The sequence below is a fragment of the Artemia franciscana genome, chromosome 19 (assembly GCF_032884065.1).
Source record: "Artemia franciscana chromosome 19, ASM3288406v1, whole genome shotgun sequence".
NCBI classification, from domain to species: Eukaryota; Metazoa; Arthropoda; class Branchiopoda; order Anostraca; family Artemiidae; genus Artemia; species Artemia franciscana.
This window is the reverse complement of record NC_088881.1, coordinates 26339344-26360007: the sequence shown is the minus strand read 5'-3', so window position 1 is coordinate 26360007 and position 20664 is coordinate 26339344. Positions and strand designations below refer to the sequence as shown.

General features: G+C 35.8%; 1 protein-coding gene across 1 annotated transcript in view; it reads right to left on the bottom strand.

Annotated features, from left to right (window-relative positions):
• Nucleotides 1-20664, bottom strand: part of LOC136039490 (syntaxin-binding protein 5-like) — a gene marked incomplete in the record, with an annotated part of 340696 nt that overhangs the window by 269316 nt on the left and 50716 nt on the right. Inside the window, 2 exon segments of the mRNA XM_065723280.1 lie at nt 10231-10340; nt 17421-17518. Of these exon segments, the coding sequence (XP_065579352.1) occupies nt 10231-10340; nt 17421-17518 (208 nt within the window).

Genomic DNA, 20664 nt, shown 5'->3' with positions numbered 1-20664 from the left:
AGCTTTAGCGTAAAGAGCGAGGGATTGCGACCCTTTTCATATACGGAGTAATTTCTGTTCGTTTTAAGTTTTAATGTCGTTCCTTACTTTCACTTAAAAAAAAACTAGTTTTTTTTATGTAATTCGAAAATAGAGGCCATTTTACTGATCCTTTCATCAAAGTGGTTCTTTTATCTTTGGGTCAACAAAAGGTACAGTAAAAAAAAAGAAAAATCTAATATGTGCATTAATTTTGCGATTTTATCAGCAACAGTAGGTGGCGTTCGTTTTTTCCCGTCAGAGACGAACTTTTCCTCTTTTATTACTTAACCATTTTTATTGAATTAGTCATTCATATGATTAATGCGGTGACTGATTGACCAAAACCATTTGCGAAAGACGATGGCTTTTACATTAGATCTTGAGACCCCACGCAAGTACTGGCCCTTGTTTACTTAAAAATTATCACAATATCTTTTTGTATTTTATTCTCTTTAAATATCCTCGTTCAACAGACTTTTAATTGGTGTTTGGCCATAATGAAAAAGTTTTCTTTTGTTTATATTTTTTTTCACAGTTTTCGTCTGCTTTGTTGCAAATTTTCAGTGCAGCAGTGAAGAAAATATTAAAATATCATAGCAAAAGATTAATAAATAAGCGTAAAGTAAAGTAATTAATAAGTGTAACAAATAATCAACTATCCCCTGGGATCAATCATCTCACTTTTTAACACTTTCTGCGTTTTAACCAATGGATAATCGCTATTAAATCTCGTCCACATGCCATTCAAATTTAAGTGGCGTTTTCAAAAATTCAAACTAAAACTCAGGTCCCATCAAGATCTCTTTTACAACTGCGCACTCCTCCAGGCAACGTTGCAATTGTATAGGAAAGCGTTGAGTTGATTTTTTCAAGTTAAGTTCTACGTTCTATCTATGCACGGTTTCCTGTTCACTACTCAAACTTGCAGAGAAATGGAAATAGGCAATATAAATAAACATAGCCTGTGTATTCAAAGAGATTGTGATATCTCCAATCGCTGCAAGTAAAAACAATACATGGCACGTCTAGCATCTTCAAACGAAGCCTAGAAGAAGTCAGAAACGAAAGCCGTGTAATAAAACAGAAAGAAAAAAACACAGATAGAACTAAACTATGAAAAGAACATAGAAATAACGATAGCAATAGTACAACAAGGCAATAAAACATAGAGTAAAGGGGAAGGAACTAAACCAAGAATAGAAGCTAGAGAAGAGCATTCGTAATAGTAAAACAAAACAACTCAATAAAAATTAAAAAAGAAAGTTTTGAATAAAACTAAAATTTATATCACATTTACAAACAATGATGGGGTAGAAGACATTCTTCCCCTTTAAGATTTACACAAGGAACGGACTCATAGACAAATATTTGATACTGAAAAGCACTGTTTTTTAATATTTGGTCCACTTCTTGAAGAAATCCACTCGACTTCATTATTTTTAGTTCCAAAATGCAGATCTAGGCAGAGGTTGAAGGTTCTGAATCATCCTCCTCCCCACGGGGTAGAGTCATAAAAGATTGTGTTTCCTTTGGTTGTGTAATAGCTACGAAAGACCTTTTCCGCGGTCAAATCACCACAAATGAGTCTGTTTTTGCCCGATCAAAATATTGTCTATATCCCTTAGGTAACAGTGTATACAACCGTTCATTTATTGAAATAAACTTGCAAGAAATGGTTCGTTAATTACTCTTTTTCAGGAAAGTGTCTTAATTACCTCAAACCTCCATCTCTTGTGCATCTGAAGCAAAAATCCCCAAACGGCAATAAACGTACAGTCAAATGTACCTTTCAGAATATATAACGTTGATTTCATGCGGCATGGGGTGGAATACGATTCTAGATTTTTCTCACAGCGATCCTTTTCAGGAGAAAGTTAGTCCGAGAGATACTAACACTATGAAGTGCTTATCGATCTGGGCTCTCTTGTATCTTGTATAGAGCATTCCCTGTTGATAAGGAAGAACCGAGGCTCGTCAAGAAAAAAGGATTTCATGAATAAGACCTACTTCTAGATCAACACTTATATCTCAATATGGTATTATACAAATAAACAATCTAAAATCAAATCCTAAAAACACGATTGTGACGTTACTGCCCCTATTTATCAGCTCTGGGGGAAAATTTACTTAAACCGCTTGAGCAAAATCCTACAAAAGACAGATCTGCTTATACGTCAATGGAGCCTCTGCTACACATTAAACAAAACGTCTTAAATGAATAACGTATTAAATGTTATAAAACGTCTATAAAAACGTCTATATAAAACGTCTATAAACGTCTGTTATAAAACGTTTAATGTTATTAAACGTCTTAAATATTAAACGTATGTTATGTGTAAGCTGTTATCAGTCGAAATGAAAAATGTTTGAAAAATAATTATTATGTCCTGTGGGCAGTGACCAGTATGCAGTTTTTCAATCCATGCTAAAAAAAAAACTTTTGACAAATTTCCACGATTGTGGTCAAACATAATTCGAAACAGAATGAAAAAGGTGCATTTACAAGATGGGGCATTTACAAAGCAATGGAAATTTCCAAGGCAAGCCCAAGGTTTCTTGCTCATTAGCTATAAAATTGGTTGATGAAGACAGGGGAAGAAAAGGTATTTCTGGAAAGTTGAAAGCATCAATCATCCTCCCCTTGTACAAAAAGGGGATTAACCAGAATGCAAGAACCAAAAAGGAATATCTCTTATAAGTAGTACTGCAAAAATATTCACCAGGATTCTTTTCATTCATTTTTCACCTTCTTTTCTTTCTTTTCTTTTCATTTTCTTTTCATCTTTTCTTTTCATTCGTGTTTCACCTTGGTCAAACACGACCAAACGCACAAAAGCGGGTGTGATATCGGCCTGCGATGGGTTTACCGACCGGCTCTTTATGCTGCGGTAAATACTCTAACAACCTAGACAGAATAGTGAGATTATCGTGGCGATTAACATCAATTGTGTTGCAAGAGGAACATTTTGGTTTTGTCCCGGTTTTTTTCCTATGCCGCCGATCTCAGCTTATTCCTGGAAACTGGTAAGGGTCTAACCTGTGCGGTTTTTCCGGAAAGTGCGGACCTCGGGCCAGATTGATGAATATGAAATTACATTTTGGAAAGCTCCGCAGAACTCTTGCCTGGGGCCAAAAAGGATGGTTTTTGCTTGTCCACGAGCCAGAGCCTATGGTGTGCGAAGTGAAGTGGAGTTACATAGCCTATGTCAGAGAGGAGTATCTGAAGTTATGCAGCCAAGCTTTCGTTTCATCAAACCATGTTTCTGCTTTCGAGTGGAAAGCTCCGTTCTAGCAGGTAAGCAGGCAGGTACCACTTTCAAATTGAAGATGGACTAAAATCTATAAGTGTTAAATATAGTCGGCAATTACCCGGCCCCACAGCCAATATATCTTCTTTGAGTGATAAATAGAAAAATTTACAGAAGCAAAAATCTGGCATTTTCCCACGGGTCCGAAAGTGCTGCCATCTATTGTTTCTACCCATTTCTGTTCGTGATTACAGCTGAGTTGATCATTCGGTTTTTTGGACTTGGGATTGCGGTAGAGAAATGGTATTAGATGTGCCTAATAAACTTTAAAAGTTCTCTCATTGCTAAAGAAATTGGAGCTTATCTTTTGCTCCTTTCTAAGTGGTGACGTTAGAAAGTTGGCCTAAGGCAAAAAAAAATCAACTTTTGAACTAAGACAGATATAATTTTTTTTTTCGACGGCAATCCATAGCTCTTGATGAGCTGATCAAAGCATATGACATCCGTTTTTTTGGTACAAAATTCCTTCATGAGGTATACCAGTTTGAAAGTTTCAAGGGGTTGACAACTTCAGTAGTAAGGTATACACTGAAACGAAATCTAGGCCGACACAAATTGTGAGACATATAGAGGACTTGTAAGCAACAGTCGGCTTTTAGGTAATAATCACCTTCGGCAATGAGGGGTTAGCAACTTTTGCTAGTTGGTGTATCTATTATTTGTTTCCAGTGTATTTGATGGTAAAACCAATTTGGTTCCAGTAGTAAGACATGTAGGGGACTTGTTCTGCTGTTAGGCTAACAGTCAACTTCAGCGATGAGGGGTTTGCAACTATGCTAGTTGGTGTACCCATTTATATGTTTCCAGCGAACTTGATGCCTATTGCGAGAAACGGCTGTTAGCTCATAATCATCTTCGGCAATGAGGGGTTTGCCGCTTTCGCTAGTTGGTGTACCTATTATTTGTTTCCGGTGTTGTAATTTGTTCCGGAATGTAAAACAATGAGATAGTTTCGTAATAATTAATAGAATGTCATCTATGGTATTTTGACCCTGAAAAGTTAGGGATAGCTTTATAATACCAACTAGATTATATAAGATATTGTTCCGAGTTTTCATCCGTCACGATGTCTACGATTGAAAAGGATAAAGTTCAACTGGCCGCGAAGTCAATTTAGTCCCTTCTTTCGATACTATTTTGTTGTTGTTTTTTCAACGCTGAGGAATAGCCTTTGATGATGTGATTACTGATCGATAGCGAAGAAACAAAACCAAAGTGTTGCTCTCGCAACACTTTAGTCGGCGAAGCCGGACAAAGGTTGCCGCAACGCTTTAGTCGGCGAAGCCGGACAAAGGTTGCCGCAACGCTTCACGTTACCCGGGCAATGAAGGTCTAGTTTTATAATTGATTGGGTTCGATCATTTGTGGTGCCATACAGGTTCCAATTCAAGGAGATAGTGAACTGCAGAGGCTTATGCACTTCGTCCAGGAATACAATCGTTAGGTCTGTACCAGCGTGCTAGTCACGAGAAAATTGTCCTACATCTCAACCAACGATAGCTCCTGTTAAAAGACAATTTTTCAACGTCTAACCTTTGAGTAAAGAGCAAAGCTTCAAATTAAGAGCACAAGCCCACCATTTAGTCACAAAATTAATAAAAAGAATTGTAAAGTATGGACAATGTTGTTAAAATATCTATAAAAAAAAACTACGTGTATTGGACTATCAATCAGTTTAGGATAAGATGATCCACTTTCTGGACTTAGGTGTCAAATAAAGTAGAATAACAACCAAAAAGGAAGAACAATAAGGAAAAGATTTAGACAACCTTTTCTATTAAATAAACCGTGTATAAACGCTGTTGAGTTTTTTTTTTTTTAGTATGTATTTCAAAAATCTTGCCTATTAATTTTTTAAAGCACGAAGTCAAGCAATTCAAACCCGAAAGAACAGAATAAGAAGCATTGTTTTTGTTTTAAGATGAAGCTCCAATTGTAAGTAGCGATGACAGCATTTAACTACGATAACTTTAACTCAAGAATGACTCGGTACAGGATCAACAAGGAGGACACACAACTTCAAAGCTTGAGAAAATGAGAGCAAAAAGCATACTAATTTTGTTTTCTTAAAACAGTTCATATTTTTTTAATGTTTCCATTGTAAGAAGTATTAACGTGATTTTACTTTTTAATTAGAGTTTACAGCAAAGACGAAGGCTCACTACAATTATGTCTAACCAAGGTTGCATTTAAAATTTTCTTGCATTGCTTTCGAACACTGGTTTCTAACCAGGTTAACTGGTTAACTAACTGGTTAACTGGTTAACTAACTGGTTAACTGGTTAACTGGTTAACTAACTGGTTAACTGGTTAACTAACTGGTTAACTGGTTAACTAAATGGTTAACTAACCATTTAGACTGATGAATCAGATCAATTCCACAAACCTCGTTTGTAAACTCGTGTTTTAAATCTATGACAATCGAAATCATTGCATGATTAGCACCGCGTGACGTTAACGACAGCCATCCTGTCTTGATCGGTTTACTAGTTTTAAGTTTGAATGGCCGCATACTTCTTTTAGACAGAAATCTTCAAGAAACAAAGGAGGTTGCAAGAAAAAAGTTGGAAATTTGATTGGTGGGGGAGAATTCAGAAAGGAAAATGATTGGTAATGTGGATTATAAGTAGCGTCGACAGTCTGTCTTTCAGAACCTCAAATCATGGACAGAGAACCGAGGAGGCGCTGAATTTTTGCCACCTAGTGTAAATCTTGGAACACCAAGTGCGCCACAACGTTCTGTCATGTTTGGCACAGTCCCTAAAACGCTTCACACGCACCACCTTGTGCACTTGATTTCTGAGAAAGAGAGCGACTCCTATTGGAAAAAAAACAATTCCTAAAGCAGCGCTAAATATATAGGTCCAGCAAGAATTCCACATATTAGAAAGTATACCTGGCCAAAAACTTGCTAAGACATGGAGCTCCAACCAAACATAGATGAGAACATCACAAGAGCCACAAGAACAGAGCCACTCTCAACTTCCACCATCTAAGTGTAAATGTAGAGATTGCTGAGTCACGGCACTGACTCAGAACCATCGATCCGACTCAAGCGTGGCATCCGCTAGGCTGGGGTTGCCACGATAGGAGCCAATCTACAAAATAGGCATACAAGAAGCAATAAAGGAGGAAAGGTGTCGTGAATATGGAACGCCCGACATCGCCTTTATATATAATCAACCATAACCAAGTCCTTGGGCAAAACTTTATTTGGTAATATTTCTCGGTGTCCTATAACAAATGAATGCAGTAGAGTCGAAAATCGATTCATGGTAATTACGTATTTTGTCACTGTCCGTTAAAAGGCAATGAATATCAAGTTCCCACATAATTGGAGACTTGATATCCCTAACAAGGCAGCCAAAAATCATTTTACAATAAAATTCAAAGATACCAAAGGACCTAAATTGGAGGGATAACAACCAGTAGAAGATATAGAATTATTACTTGAAGGGTTATATAGAATTTAATGTAACAGCATAGATTTCCATTAAACAAAACAGTAGTTCTCCTAGGTTCCGGTACCAATTAAGGATTAAAAAAAAAATTCAATACTTTCGTATACCATTATCCAATTGGCCCCTCATGACTTTTAAAGATTCAATAGTCAAAATATTACAATTATTTTAGGATTATAACTCCTAAAAAAGTATTATGAAGAATTATTTATTTGTATAGAGAGATTAGAGTCAACTATTTATTTTGACATTAAAATCTATAAAAAGACAGTATACTGTTTTTGATTCATTGAAAATGCACGTCTAGTAGTTTCACGCTTGCTAGTAGATCAGCGATCATAACATAACCAATGATCAGTAGATCAGCAAGAAACGAAAGAACATTATTTGTTGTAGAAAAACAAAATGTTCTATAACTTCTAATAATGGTCATAAGGACATCTAAGGGGACTAGGGCTGAGGCTTCTTTCTCAAGGTGATAATAGGACCGAAGCCCTACTCTCAAAAGGACTTGTGATGGAAAAAAGTGCTCTTGATGCGTCTAAAAAGTTGAGTATTTTACAAATATTAGTAATGTATTTCAACTTGGCTACGAAATACTAAAATCTTGCAGATTGATATTTAAAACAGCACATTTTTATAAATGCTATGCTTTTCTTTTTGATCGACGGTTATGATAAACGCAATTAAAAACAATGAAAATTAAGTAAAAAAAAAAACCATTTCCCTAAATCAAGTTTTGATTTTGCTAAAAAAAAAAATAGACACTAAAAAAAACGTTCAAAGATGCTGAAATAAAAGGCTATTTACCCTTAAGACAGAGGGCATTGCATTAAAGTAAGAATTCCCATTTTGGAGGCACCATTGTTCACTTTTACCAGCTCAACGGCTAACTAGTTTGCCCCTTTTTCAGTATTTTGAACGGAACAAGGGGATTATTTGAACCTTCATTGGAACAAAAATAGGACTTTCATTATCATGCTGATAAGAATCGATCTTGTAAATTGCCTTCTGGCAGGACCATGGAGGTACTAACAAATTAAAATCGATCTTACAAGAAGTCGGGACAAACAAATTGATGAAAAGAATATATAATGAAAAGAGGGTCACGAGCAAAAAACAAATCAGCGTGAACTACCGCTCCTCAGATATTACAGATTTTTCAGGTCTAAATCGGATTATTCCGATTTATTTATATTATATATTTATATTATACATATATATATATATATATATATATATATATATATATATATATATATATATATATATATATATATATATATATATATATATATATATATATATTTATATTCCTCTCGGATTATTCAGTCTAAATCATATAGTTAACCCAAGGAAAAGACTGGAAAATACCCACATGCCCTTCAATTCCATAGCTTTTCCATTCCAATGGCACATTTTTCTGTTCTTACAATTTTGAAGAATTCAACCAATGCTCAATTGGACAAATAATTTAGCACCCGTTACGAACTAAGCTGTACCATTATCTAGAATTTACATCAGTCAGTACCATCATGTATACCAATGCTGCCATAGAAACAATTTAAGACACAATTAGATGTGGTCACACTCGCGTCCGAAATACAGTCACGTCCGAGACCTGATTATTTACCCACCATATAAACTTATTTTAAGGCCTTCTAAAAGTGTCAAAGAATAGATGACATAAAAGCAATGGTAGGTTTTTTTTTACCATGAGGCCTGTTCCCACCATCCAAAGGAAATTGTTAGTAACAATTTCACTAATGTGTGCGCTTCCAAGAGATATATATGCCCAGTCAAACTTTGATTTTTATTGATCTAACTTGCCCTATTGACCCCTCCCCCCTTAGATAAAATTTGCAAATAGTTATATGAAACACCTCAAAAGGGTGAAAACATCAGACACAACCCTTCAGATTAACAGTATGGAATTATCAGGAAATTCTACAACAATTCGAAACACTATGGGTGAAAATTCTTCACTGATTTTAAAAACAAATTTAAATTTTTTTTTATAAATCTTAAAATTCTTTTACATTTTATGATCGTTTATGAGTTTGAAATGTTTCATATATTTTCCTTTCTATTTGTGGTCCCGTTTGTTAGTTGTTTGTTTTTTTTTACCTAATTAATATGTTATCGCGAACTGTTAGTAAACAATTTGTGTTCAATTTTCTTTCATCAGCTTATTGCTAAGACAGCCCTATAATTAGGGAGGAAACATTTACCCCCAACAAAACAAAAATAACTAATCTTAACCCACCCATTGGATTTTTTCATCACATTTGGTACAGTTTAATTACGCTTCATATTAAAATATAGAGACTAAACAGGGTTATTAAAAGAAATTAAAGAAGTTCCAAACTTGGTTCATGGTCATTGCCCAACGACGTAGATAGTTTCGAAGACCACACTGCCTTTCCATGACGAAAGTAAAACAGTTCAAAATAGGGATGAAACCTTTTAATTGACAGTGAACAGATATAAAAAATTTTAACTGGATATTTCGAACGCATATACAGTGTTCATCATCAGCAGTAAAATTCTGATGATGAACACTGATCTGATGATGATGACTGATGATGAACACTGTATATGTGTTCGAAATATCGAGTAAAAATTTTTTATATGTGTTCACTGTGTTTTACTTTTGCCCGACGACCAGGATCAATAGTCAGTGGTCGTGGTTGTTCGCTCCATTACTTAGTCAAGGATTACTTCAGATCTACTAGATGTAAATCATAAAGTAAGGCCAGGCGATTGCTTTGATGTCTTCAAGATGGAAACAGAACAATCCCTCAAACAGTTGTCCCATATTGTCTCATTGCCCTATATTGCTATAAAGTATATTGCCCCAAAGCAATAAAGAGATGAGTAGAGTCCTTAAGATAAGGCTTAAACGAGATTATAAGAAACGACATGAGGTCTTTAGGGATCCTATTAGAGGTAGCCAGAGAAAGCAGGGGTTCAAAGAAACTAAGGATGGAAAAGAAGAGTGGTCTTTTCCAGAGTATTATTCCAAGGCAGCTTAATATTGCGACAAGTAAACAGTAATGGTAGTTACCACTAATATACGGGTAGTTCTTGAAAACAAGACATCTGGATTCCATTCATCTTTGTATTAGAGCCAAATTTCAAGAAAGATCACCATGCTTTGAATTTAACCTTGATGAACTATTATATTTTTCTCGTTTTCAAATTCTGAATAAGATTCAACTTAGCATATTTAAAAATCATGGGCACAATATAAAGTTCCTTTGATCAAGCCATTTTTCTGTGTAAAACGATAAGACTGATTAAACAGCGTGCAACATAACTATTTAAGAAAAATTTACCAGTCCCCTCCTCTGATTGTCGCATCTTTTGCGGTCACCTGACCTACTGACATAGAAGGCATATACATGAGCGTATGATCAAGAAACAATAAAATGTCATACCTTGTCCGTTCCCCTGTTCAGTGGTAGCAGTGGTCCCTCCAGGTCCGGGTCCTGGTGGGTCAGCAGCAAATGTATGACGAGAATGAACATTAACTCCAGGTCTTCCTAGTCTATTGGTTAGGTTAAGGAAAATAAGCTACAAGGATACACATATTATAAAACTATTTGAGTGAAATCAAAAAAAATCGACATGATCTGTAGTTTCAAAGTAAAAACCAGCGTTTGGCTACTTAACTTTACTATTTACTTAAATTTTAGCATTTACTGTTATAAATGTAAAGTCTTAGTTTTTTGGGAAAATTAGAAAATCGGAATTATCTTGAAATCCATTAAGAAAGAGGAACAGAATAATCGGTGGAGCTTGTTGACTTGATAGCATGTCTTATTGATACTCTTGACAAGAAGTGTCACATGACACCTTTGGTTCCAGCATTTGGCCATCTTTCAAGGTTTCTCCATTTTCTTTTTCTTTTGTGTTTCTGGACTGAGTCAATTTGGCTTCTGGATAGTTCAATTTTATAATGTAGCATCCTAATTGCTTTTTGTTATTTTTCACAATTCTTCTTGTTTTTTGATTTGTTATTCTATTTCCTTTGTTATTCTTTCATAATGCAGCAATATTGGTTTTCCCGAGAGCAAAGTAAGTTTTTGCTGGTTGAAATATTTCCAGATTATCAGCTTTTAAGTTCTTATTTTTCGTCGTGAACTTTGTTTTTCTTCCTTTTTTTCAAGAATAGCGATTTGTTTACTCTTCATCTAAATCAAGAGAGGAAGATAGTAAATAATCATCCCTGCTGTATTTTATCCCAGACTAATATATGAGGTTTATTAGCGAAAAACGGGAAAAATTAAATAGAGTTCCCTATGTCCCTAAAATTATTTAAGCATTAGAACACTTTCAAGTTATTACAAGCAGCGCATTGACGAGCCCCTTGTGGCTTTTTTTCATATCAAGGCCGTATCTGGGGGGGGGGGGGGGGCGAGGCGTTTTCCAGGTTTGACCCCTCCCCCCAAAATTTTTGTGCGACCCGTAAAAAAGTGACAAAAATGCATATAAAGAATTTTTAGATGTTTTTGAGAAATTTTTGCCCCCCCCCCCCAATAAAAAATGATAATGGATACGCCCTTGTTCCACACCACTAGAAAAAACTATAAAAAGGTACTTGAAGCAGACCAACCCGGCTGTTTGGGTCTGATTCTCTCTTAGCATTGCTTTCTACCATTTTTGTTAGATACTGGTGGCTATTTATCTGCTCGCGTATTACGCTAATTTTCCTTTACTATCTGGTATCTATTGTATAAATATGTTCAAATATGTTCAAAATTCCTATAATAAATATGTTCAAGCAGCATAGTCATTGGACATTGCATCTTAGTACTAATATTAAGAGTTCAGTGGCGTCAATGGGGGTCAGGGGGCGGGGGACCCTACGATTTTTTTCAATCTGAAACATATTTTTTCGTTTATATTGCAAAACGGCTTTTTTGGCATTTTCACTAAAAAAATCAAAAAGACAACGAATTTCACCCCCCTCTAGATTAACAAACTTTTTTACTCCCCTACGCCATACAATTCCAAGAATTGATGCCGCTATAAGACACTAAAAGTCCTGTTAATTTCAGTATGTTTACAAAACGTTCAAGTATGACTCATTTACTTATAGTTTTGAAAAGCTGGCCTTTCAAAAATGTGACAAATATATGTGACAAATGTGCTGGATATAAAAATGTGCTGGAAATAAAATGTGACAAATGTGCTGGAATGTTCCAGCATATATTTCTGTTTCCCATAGGAGTTTTTTAATATTAGTTTCAAGTAATGATTAAAGCGGTTATGCATCAAAAAAGAACCTTTACAAAAAAAGTGGCTTGACCCAATGCCTAAGTCTACAATAGGCGACTGATGGTAAGCTACTAAAGTTTGTGTCCAAATCCTCTGAATGTTTTGAAAAATATAACGCTTTCCTGGCAAAATATGTCTTTCTTTTAGATCTCAAGCACACTTAAAAAAAGAATTTGAACGCTAGCCAAGTCCTTTCCCGGAAAATATTTATAGGATTGTCCAAGAGCCTAAACCAGGAGCCGTAAATTTTTAAGATGCTCTACCAATTATTAATAGCTTAAATTAGTAACAGCCCTGAGCTAGATCGATATGTTTTAAAAAGAATTATCAAGAGAATCACAATGTTAAATAATATTTTCCTATTTGAAAAGTGGCCTAAACTCAGGAGCCGTAAGTTTCTAAGATATTTCTATGACAACTAACATATGTTAAAATTAGTAAAGGTTCTGAGCCACACTAGCATGATCTGATCAAAAATCAAAGAGAGAAAATAAAAAATATTAAATATCATTTTCCTATTTAATAGGTGTGAACTAAATATCAAGAGCTACCATTTAGTGGCCCTAGCTCATGAGCAGTAATTTTCTAAGAAGTTCTAGCGGTTAAAAGTAATAACGGTTCTGAGCCACAAGTATGGCTCAGAAGAATCAAATCCAAGAGAGAGAATCAAAAATGTTAAATCTTATTTTCGTATTTCATAACTGTAAACTATAACTGAAAGGCCACGGTCCAGTGGCCCCAACTCAGGAGCCACAAGTTTTAAGATTTCCAGCGATTATTAATGGTAAAGGTTTTGAGCCACACTAATTAGATTTGAACAAAAATCACAGAGAGAGAATCAAAAATGTTAAATCCTATTTTCTTATTTCTTAAAACTGAAAACGAGCAGAGACTACTCTGTATATGAAAGGGGCTATTCCCTCCTCAACGCCCAGCTCTTTACGCTAAAGGTTTTTACTGTTTAATAAAGTAGAATTGAGGTAGAGTCAAACTTTAGCGTAAAGAGCGGGGCGTTGAGAAGGGTACAGCCCCTTTAGTATACGGAGTAATTTCTGTTCGTTTTAAGTTTTAATGTCGCTCCTTACTTTCAGTTAAAAAAAAACTCGTTTTTTAATTTAATTTTAAACAGAATCCTAAAGAGAATCACAACGTTAAATATTATTTTCCTATATTATAACTGGCCCAAACTCAGGAGCCATAAGCTTTTAAGATGTTCCTGCGATTATTAATATAGGTTGAAATTAGTAAAGGTTCTGAGCCACACCAGTATGATTTGATCAAAAATCCAAGACAGAGAATCTAAAATAATAAAGACTATTTTCCTATTTGATAAGTGTAAGCTAAATATTAAGGGCTACCAGGAGCAGTATTTTCTAAGAAGTTCTAGCGATTATTAATAAAGGTTAAAAGTAATAACAGTTCTGAGCCACAAGTATGATTTAAACAAAAATCTAAGAGAGAATCTAAAATAATAAATACTATTTTCCTATTTGATAAGTATGAACTACAAGTTAAACGTCACTCACCGAGCACCAGTATTGATAAGCTTCTGAAGTATAATTTTGTGATCTAGCCCGTTAAATCATTTTTAAATATCCAGAAACACATTAGTAGCAAGTAGGTTTATATCTAGGGAGAATGGAGTTTAGTATATTATAGTATCTCTATCGCTGTGGCCAAACTTGATTAATCGAAAGTCAAACTTACATTAAAACACCCTCCCTTTCCATTAGTAAAATAGAAAGGTTCTAAACAATCAATAAACAGTAACATAATTTCTCTTACGCGATCACATTTAGACAGCCTCTTCTATGTAAACTAATGATTCCCGACACACCCTAACATAGGATACCTGTTGAAGTAACAAGATATATTTGAAGGGGGAAAAGATGAGTGAGAACTCTGTACAAGAAACTAGAGAAAGGAATATTCGCATCAATTTATCATTTGGTACATTGAAAATGAGTTTCATTATTTACCATTATAAGAATCCATATTGAAAAGCATTTCTAATATTTACCTGCAACTGCATTTACAAGAATTTCCTTGGTCAAGAACCCCCCCCCCTCCATTAATTCTGCAACAACAAAATGAGTTACTACATCGAGTTCTTCCAAAAATAAAGAGAATGGAAGAATGGAGAATGGAGAATGGGAGAATGGAGTTTAGTATATTATAGTATCTCTATCGCTGTGGCCAAACTTGATTAATCGAAAGTCAAACTTACATTAAAACACCCTCCCTTTCCATTAGTAAAATAGAAAGGTCCTAAACAATGAATAAACAGTAACATAATTTCTCTTACACGATCACATTTAGACAGCCTCTTCTATGTAAACTAATGATTCCCGACACACCCTAACATAGGATACCTGTTGAAGTATCAAGATATATTTGAAGGGGGGAAAAGATGAGTGAGAACTCTGTACAAGAGACTAGAGAAAGGAATATTGGCATCAATTTATCATTTGGTACATTGAAAATGAGTTTCATTATTTACCATTATAAGAATCCATATTGAAAAGCATTTCTAATATTTACCTGCAACTGCATTTACAAGAATTTCCTTGGTCAAGAACCCCTCCCTCCATTAATTCTGCAACAACAAAAAGAGTTACTACATCGAGTTCTTCCAAAAATAAAGAAAGATTAATTTCAAGGAACTTCCAAATCTAACAATATGAAATCAAAGCACGGAAGTTGCATTAGTTCTTCCCATCTCTCTTTTTTCGGTAATTATTGCCGTCCAACTCTCAAATTTTTACATTAAACTTACTTGCAAACTACCATGGTCACTATGAACGCATTGATTTATAAAATACTACAGACAACACGTGTTTTGGTGAGTACTTTACGCTATTTCTTCTGTACCACAAGGTTTGAAGAAGGCAAAACCGGTTATTTAGCTCTACTTTTCTATTACCTCATTGATTACCGTCATTCATGTTAGATGTCCGGTGGATCGTTGCCAACACGGTACAATTCTACCGTTTTTTGGTAGAATTTGGGGGTCCTGGTATAATATGGTACATTTGGAAAAGTGATGGTACAATCAAATTTTCCGGTACATTTCGGGTTCACTTGCTCTTTACTGACTCGAATATTTGTTTCATTTTGAGTTTACCGACAATTTTCTGTTTGTTATGGCAAATTTTTAACCTGCTGTTCAGATGGCACGAATTCATCGCTTGCGGCACAATTTTAGTCTGAAAACTGGTATAGTCTTTCAAAGCGTTGGCAACACTGCTATGGAAGTTGTTTAATGTTACAGCAAATTTTAACCCGCTTTTCAGGTGGTACACTGAAATCGGGCGATGCGGGAATCCACAGACTTGGATAAAAAAAAATAAAGATAGAAAAAAGATCCACATTTAACAAATTATAGGTTAAAATCAAACTATAGGATATCAGCCACCAGACTTTTCAAATTATTCTATTTTTTTTATATAATGACCAATTAGATAAAAATAATCAATAATCACACTTATAAAATATAGAAACGAAAAAATAGTATGATAAATAAACGAAAAATATCTCATAACGATTTATAAATTAAAACTAACTCTAATAAAAATCAACCAGATAAAATCAACGCAGATAATATAAAGAGCTTTCAGATGCAAAAGCGAGACTCAAAAATACAATTGAAAGTATCCTATGTAGCCGTCTAAAAGAAAACGAAGTAAATACAAGGACATTAAGTGAAAGAAGGTGTGAGGGATTTAACAGTAGAGGGATTTGCAAACTTCATAACTAGTCGTACCTTCTCATGAAAAGATGCTATACTGACCAAATTTGACTAGAAACTAGACATCCAAATGGTAGAACAATAAGAAATATATGACTTGATGAAGCTAAAGAAAAGAAATCGTATAATAGATCCAGGGAATGTATGCTTCAGATTACGTAAAATGCCAAGATTCCTGACAATCTTAACTTTTAATGCATTGATGTGGAATTTTATAAGACAAGTTCTGATCAAGAATGATTCCAAGGAATCAGACAGACCACTTTCAGATCTAGCGAGAGTGCCACATGACATATGCCTTATAGGAATACTCAGAAAAGCCGCAGAAACTCTAGAAAAAACCCAAAACTTCCACTTAAAAAAGCTAAATAGTTCATATTAAACGCTAGAAAATAGTTACCAGGCTTCAACGAGCTAAAGAAGGTTTGAATATCGAATCTAGGGCCGAAAAAAACGCTGGAAACGAATATACGGTGGCGGATTTTAAATTCCTTGCGTCAGTGGCAAAAAGGGCGTATCTGCAAAAATGGGATAAAAATAAAGATTGGGTATATTTTTATTCTGTGGAACTTTTGTGAGCATTTTGTCTGGTAGAATATTTCTCCATGAGTACAGTTTACGATCCAATTCCACTAAGGAGGAATTTCAAGAACAGAAGGGGAGTATTACCCCTCCACTCTACTTTTCCCATTTACCTACCCTTAATCTGCACTTGCAAGCATTAAGAATTTGGTTCTTCAACTGATCGACATATATATATATATATATATATATATATATATATATATATATATATATATATATACTATGAACAACGCGCATGCTGCTAGATTTATTTAAAACCAGTTTTATATCCACGAGTCTCTCCCCTTCTCTTTCCCTGTGGCAATAATAATTATGCCTATAAGCTTTTTAACGTCAAACTGCTGTCACTGAAAACACCGTCATTTCGGTAAAAGTCTTTAATTCTGGACGGTGGATATTTCTGGGATATATCGACAAGGACAAAATTTGAAAAAGAGAGACCTGACAATTCCTTTGTTTTAGGAGCTTCTATTAAGAAGCCTCCTAGAAAAAAGAACATGGCAACAGCAATATAAATAATAGATTCAAAAATCTTATATTGATAAAATAAACCATGAAACGGAAGGAAAATCAATGCTGAAATCTAACATTGCTGTAACATTAATTGCAAGGGCGCACAGAGCTAAAACTTCAAAAGAGGGTTGGAAGATTTCTATGGGTTCGAAAATTTCTATGGGAAATTTAAAAAAACTTCCAACCCGAATATTGGGTTTTCTGGTTTTTAACAATGGTTTTGAATTTTCTCTGCTGGTTTCGTTTGCAAATGAAAGTGTTTTCGCCTCGAACGATCGTTTTCAACCGATTGCATAACTTCAAACTGAGATTTTTGTCTGAAGTGTATTTTGGTTTTGGACAACCTAATCACCAGGATATCAAATAAAACTCTAACTACTCAAAAATCTTCTTTTACAATTAATGTTCTTGAGTGTGTCTTGATATCTGCTGTCTGAATCCCCTCCCCTAACAAATTCTCACTTAACTCCCCCTGTAAAAAGAAACAAGAAAAAAGGATACATTCTCAATCCTCCTGTTTTCGTTCCAATTGCCAGTAGTTTCTGAATCGGGTCATAAGCCATAGCCGTCGGTTGATGTGGAAATCCAAGACGAATGGTCTGAAAAAAAAATCAAAGATTTTAAGCAGAAGAATTGAAGAAGAATAATACTATTGTCACGCAAATATTGAATAAGTGGCTTCCTGTGAAAAAGAACATAGTAACAGAATATCGAATCTATACACATAATGAATTTCAATATTGGCGGTCGTGAAATTCTAGCAATAAAATGAATGTATAGAATACGAGATAAAATTAACAATACCCCATCGGCAAATATGTATTCAAGCAGGCAGCCAAGTTAGGAGAGAGAGTGGGGTATTTGTGCCCAGGTGCCCACACGAAATCTTGATATTTTTGTATAGTTTTTTTTTATAAAAAGCAAATGTAATTCGACTTTTTTGTTATATTTCAGCTGTTTACCCTCCTCCTCCGCTTCTTAATTAAATTGTATACATGCCTACCAGCAATTTCTTCTACAATTGCATACTTGCCCTACAAATAATATGTCAAAGACAGGTTATAAAGACAGACTTACTTTAGAGGGGCCGTTAAGCACAAGAATCGTACACTTCTAGCAAAAACCACCAAAATCGGCGGAAATATTGATTAAAGCTCGGGAATCTAACGCTGACGGGAAGAACGTCAAGCGGGCGCTATAAAGCACCTTTACGAGCACCCGAAGCGCTAAAAAATGTGCAAGTTTACTAGTATCTCTACAGAAGCATCAAAACCTCTGAATACGCATTTTAAGATATGGTTATTTCAATGGTGGCTATAAAAAAAGTAAAGAATCACTCTAAAGCGGGCAACAGATGGCAAAAAAATGCGCAAAATAGGATAGCCTTTCTCATGTAATACCAAAACAGGCAAAAACACAGTTTAGAGCACTAGAAGTCCAAAGACTATAAGTAGCAACTCGAGTCAACGCGTCAAAGCGCAAATTTACGCGCTCAAAACTACGCAAAACTGATGGAAAGTTTGAAGGAACTCCGGAAAAAGTGATAATGTCGTATAAAGTATGGGCAACCCAATAATCACAGGTAGTAATCACTGAAAAGTGCGCTAAAAGCGCAAAACTCATCTGCTTATTACACAAAGTTCAGATTTGGCAGAAACAAAGTTTGAAATACCGAGAGTCCAGTGGTGTTGAAAAGAAAGTGAACATGTAGGCCAGAGTCAGGCCCTAGCATGTCTTAATGCCTGCTTCAAGAGCGAAAATAGAAAATTTACAAAACATTAGTTTCTTAAAACAAGCGATAATTCGAAATGACATCGAACATGCAATACGAAGCTTAGAGCGTCCAGTAGAACCCACGAAGCTTAATGACAAGAAAACAATGAAGGATTTCGTACACACATAGAGGCCTACATGTCATTTTTGGGAGATGCACAACTAAAAAAGTCATTTCGTTTGCTACTTTAGCTAACTTGTCCTGATTTTCATTGTTATTGGAAAATGGAATACAAAAAAAGGCAATAATTCCTCATAAAATGGTACTTCACTGAAATATCAGATCACATGTTGAACAACCAAGATTCTATGTTAGGCTTAAGCCTTAAAAGAGACATAAAAATACATAATACATAAAAATTCGTTACATCTGGCAGGACCTGTGGTAAGAATATAAGTCGGTGCACTAGAGTGAGCTGCTTTTAAAGTTGCAACGCCCAGTGCATCACTTTTTGCACCTGCACCGTATAAGCTCTCGACAGGCGACAGGTGCTTGGGGTAGGTTGACCATCGGGGAGCGCAAAGCCTACTGCTAGTTTTTTCCCACCCGTAATCGTTGGGGTTCTTCCCGATAATAATGAAAAGATGAGAACTGTACCATACCTGGTCTTGAATGTGAGCGGGCCAATTGTGCAGGTTTAGCGCATCCTGGGTTGGCGGAAATCTCGGCACGGATGAACTTTTTTCCCTGAACAAATACTTCCTCAACTTTTTTACCGACTCTCTCCCACTTGATCTATAATATACACACACAATGAACTTTTTGATTTGTGCAAAGTTGTTTTCAGTGAGCTCTGAACAGGAGAAGACAGGCGGTTGAAGACCGATGTTTTCCTGCGGCACGGAGCGGTTAAAGACGGGTGTTTAAACTGTGTGCTTTCCATACTTTCCAAAATCCTTTGCCATGCCACAGGAATATGTACACAGTGTCGCGGTCACTTAAAGCATGGAAAAAAAGCAGTGACTGCGCCTTTTCTTCGCGAAGTGCAGTTGCTATGTCGTTAACCGGCAATTAGCGGAAAATCTTCGCTTGGCCGTAGGCTAAATACAGCTGATCAACCCCAATATGAAGATACTTTGAGACGAGCCGAAAAACTACATCTGAATCAATCGTTCTGACCGTGATCAACTTCATGTTGCAGCGCGCTTGATGAAGGCAGTGTAGAACTATCCTGCTATCTATATAGTACTTCTTGCACTATCACCAGAAGTCATGACAACCAAATGATTGGTAACAACGTCACATATCTATTTGCCATGAACTCGAATAGGCTCTGATTGTGGTCTGAACACTGAAGGAAACTAGTCCAGTTTTTTGGAATTGGATTTCTTTCTTCAACCTTTGTCCGATACATAGCCTTGTCCGATACATAGCCTTGCCGCGCTTTTCTCCTGTAGGAGCTTTCAAGCTGTTGGACATACAAACGTCAAAGACGACGCCAACTCACTGTGTTTCACTTGTGAACTGCTTACGCCGGTATTGGCAGATTTCTTCTGTAACAAATTCGCCAAACGTCTTGCTTTTTGGCTTTATAAGGTGGACTAGAAGAAAACTATCAAAAATTTTGGAATCGGCGTGAGGTTTCTCGGTCAAAACTTCAGAAGAATAAGCTGTGAATAGAGTTACAATGTAAGATTTCCTGCCGGATCTCAGATTATCCTGATCAGAGATTGAAGGAGGGAAAGGCTGGCTCTTGTATTTGAAAAACTCTTCCAAGTCAGCACCTCTGGTGTTGCAGCCAATATAGAGTTTGGCAAATAGGGCCGAATCGGACTTGGCCATCTGAATGATCAATTTCGACTTCGGTATCGGTGATGGAATGGGAGTTGGCATCTTGTTTTGGTGTATCGGTGAATCAATAGGCTTTTACGTTTTACAAAACGCTCTTCCGTGAGATATCATACTGGGATTTGCCAAAAATTTCCAGACTGTGGTAACTACTGATGGCACGAGAATGGGATACTCGCCCGG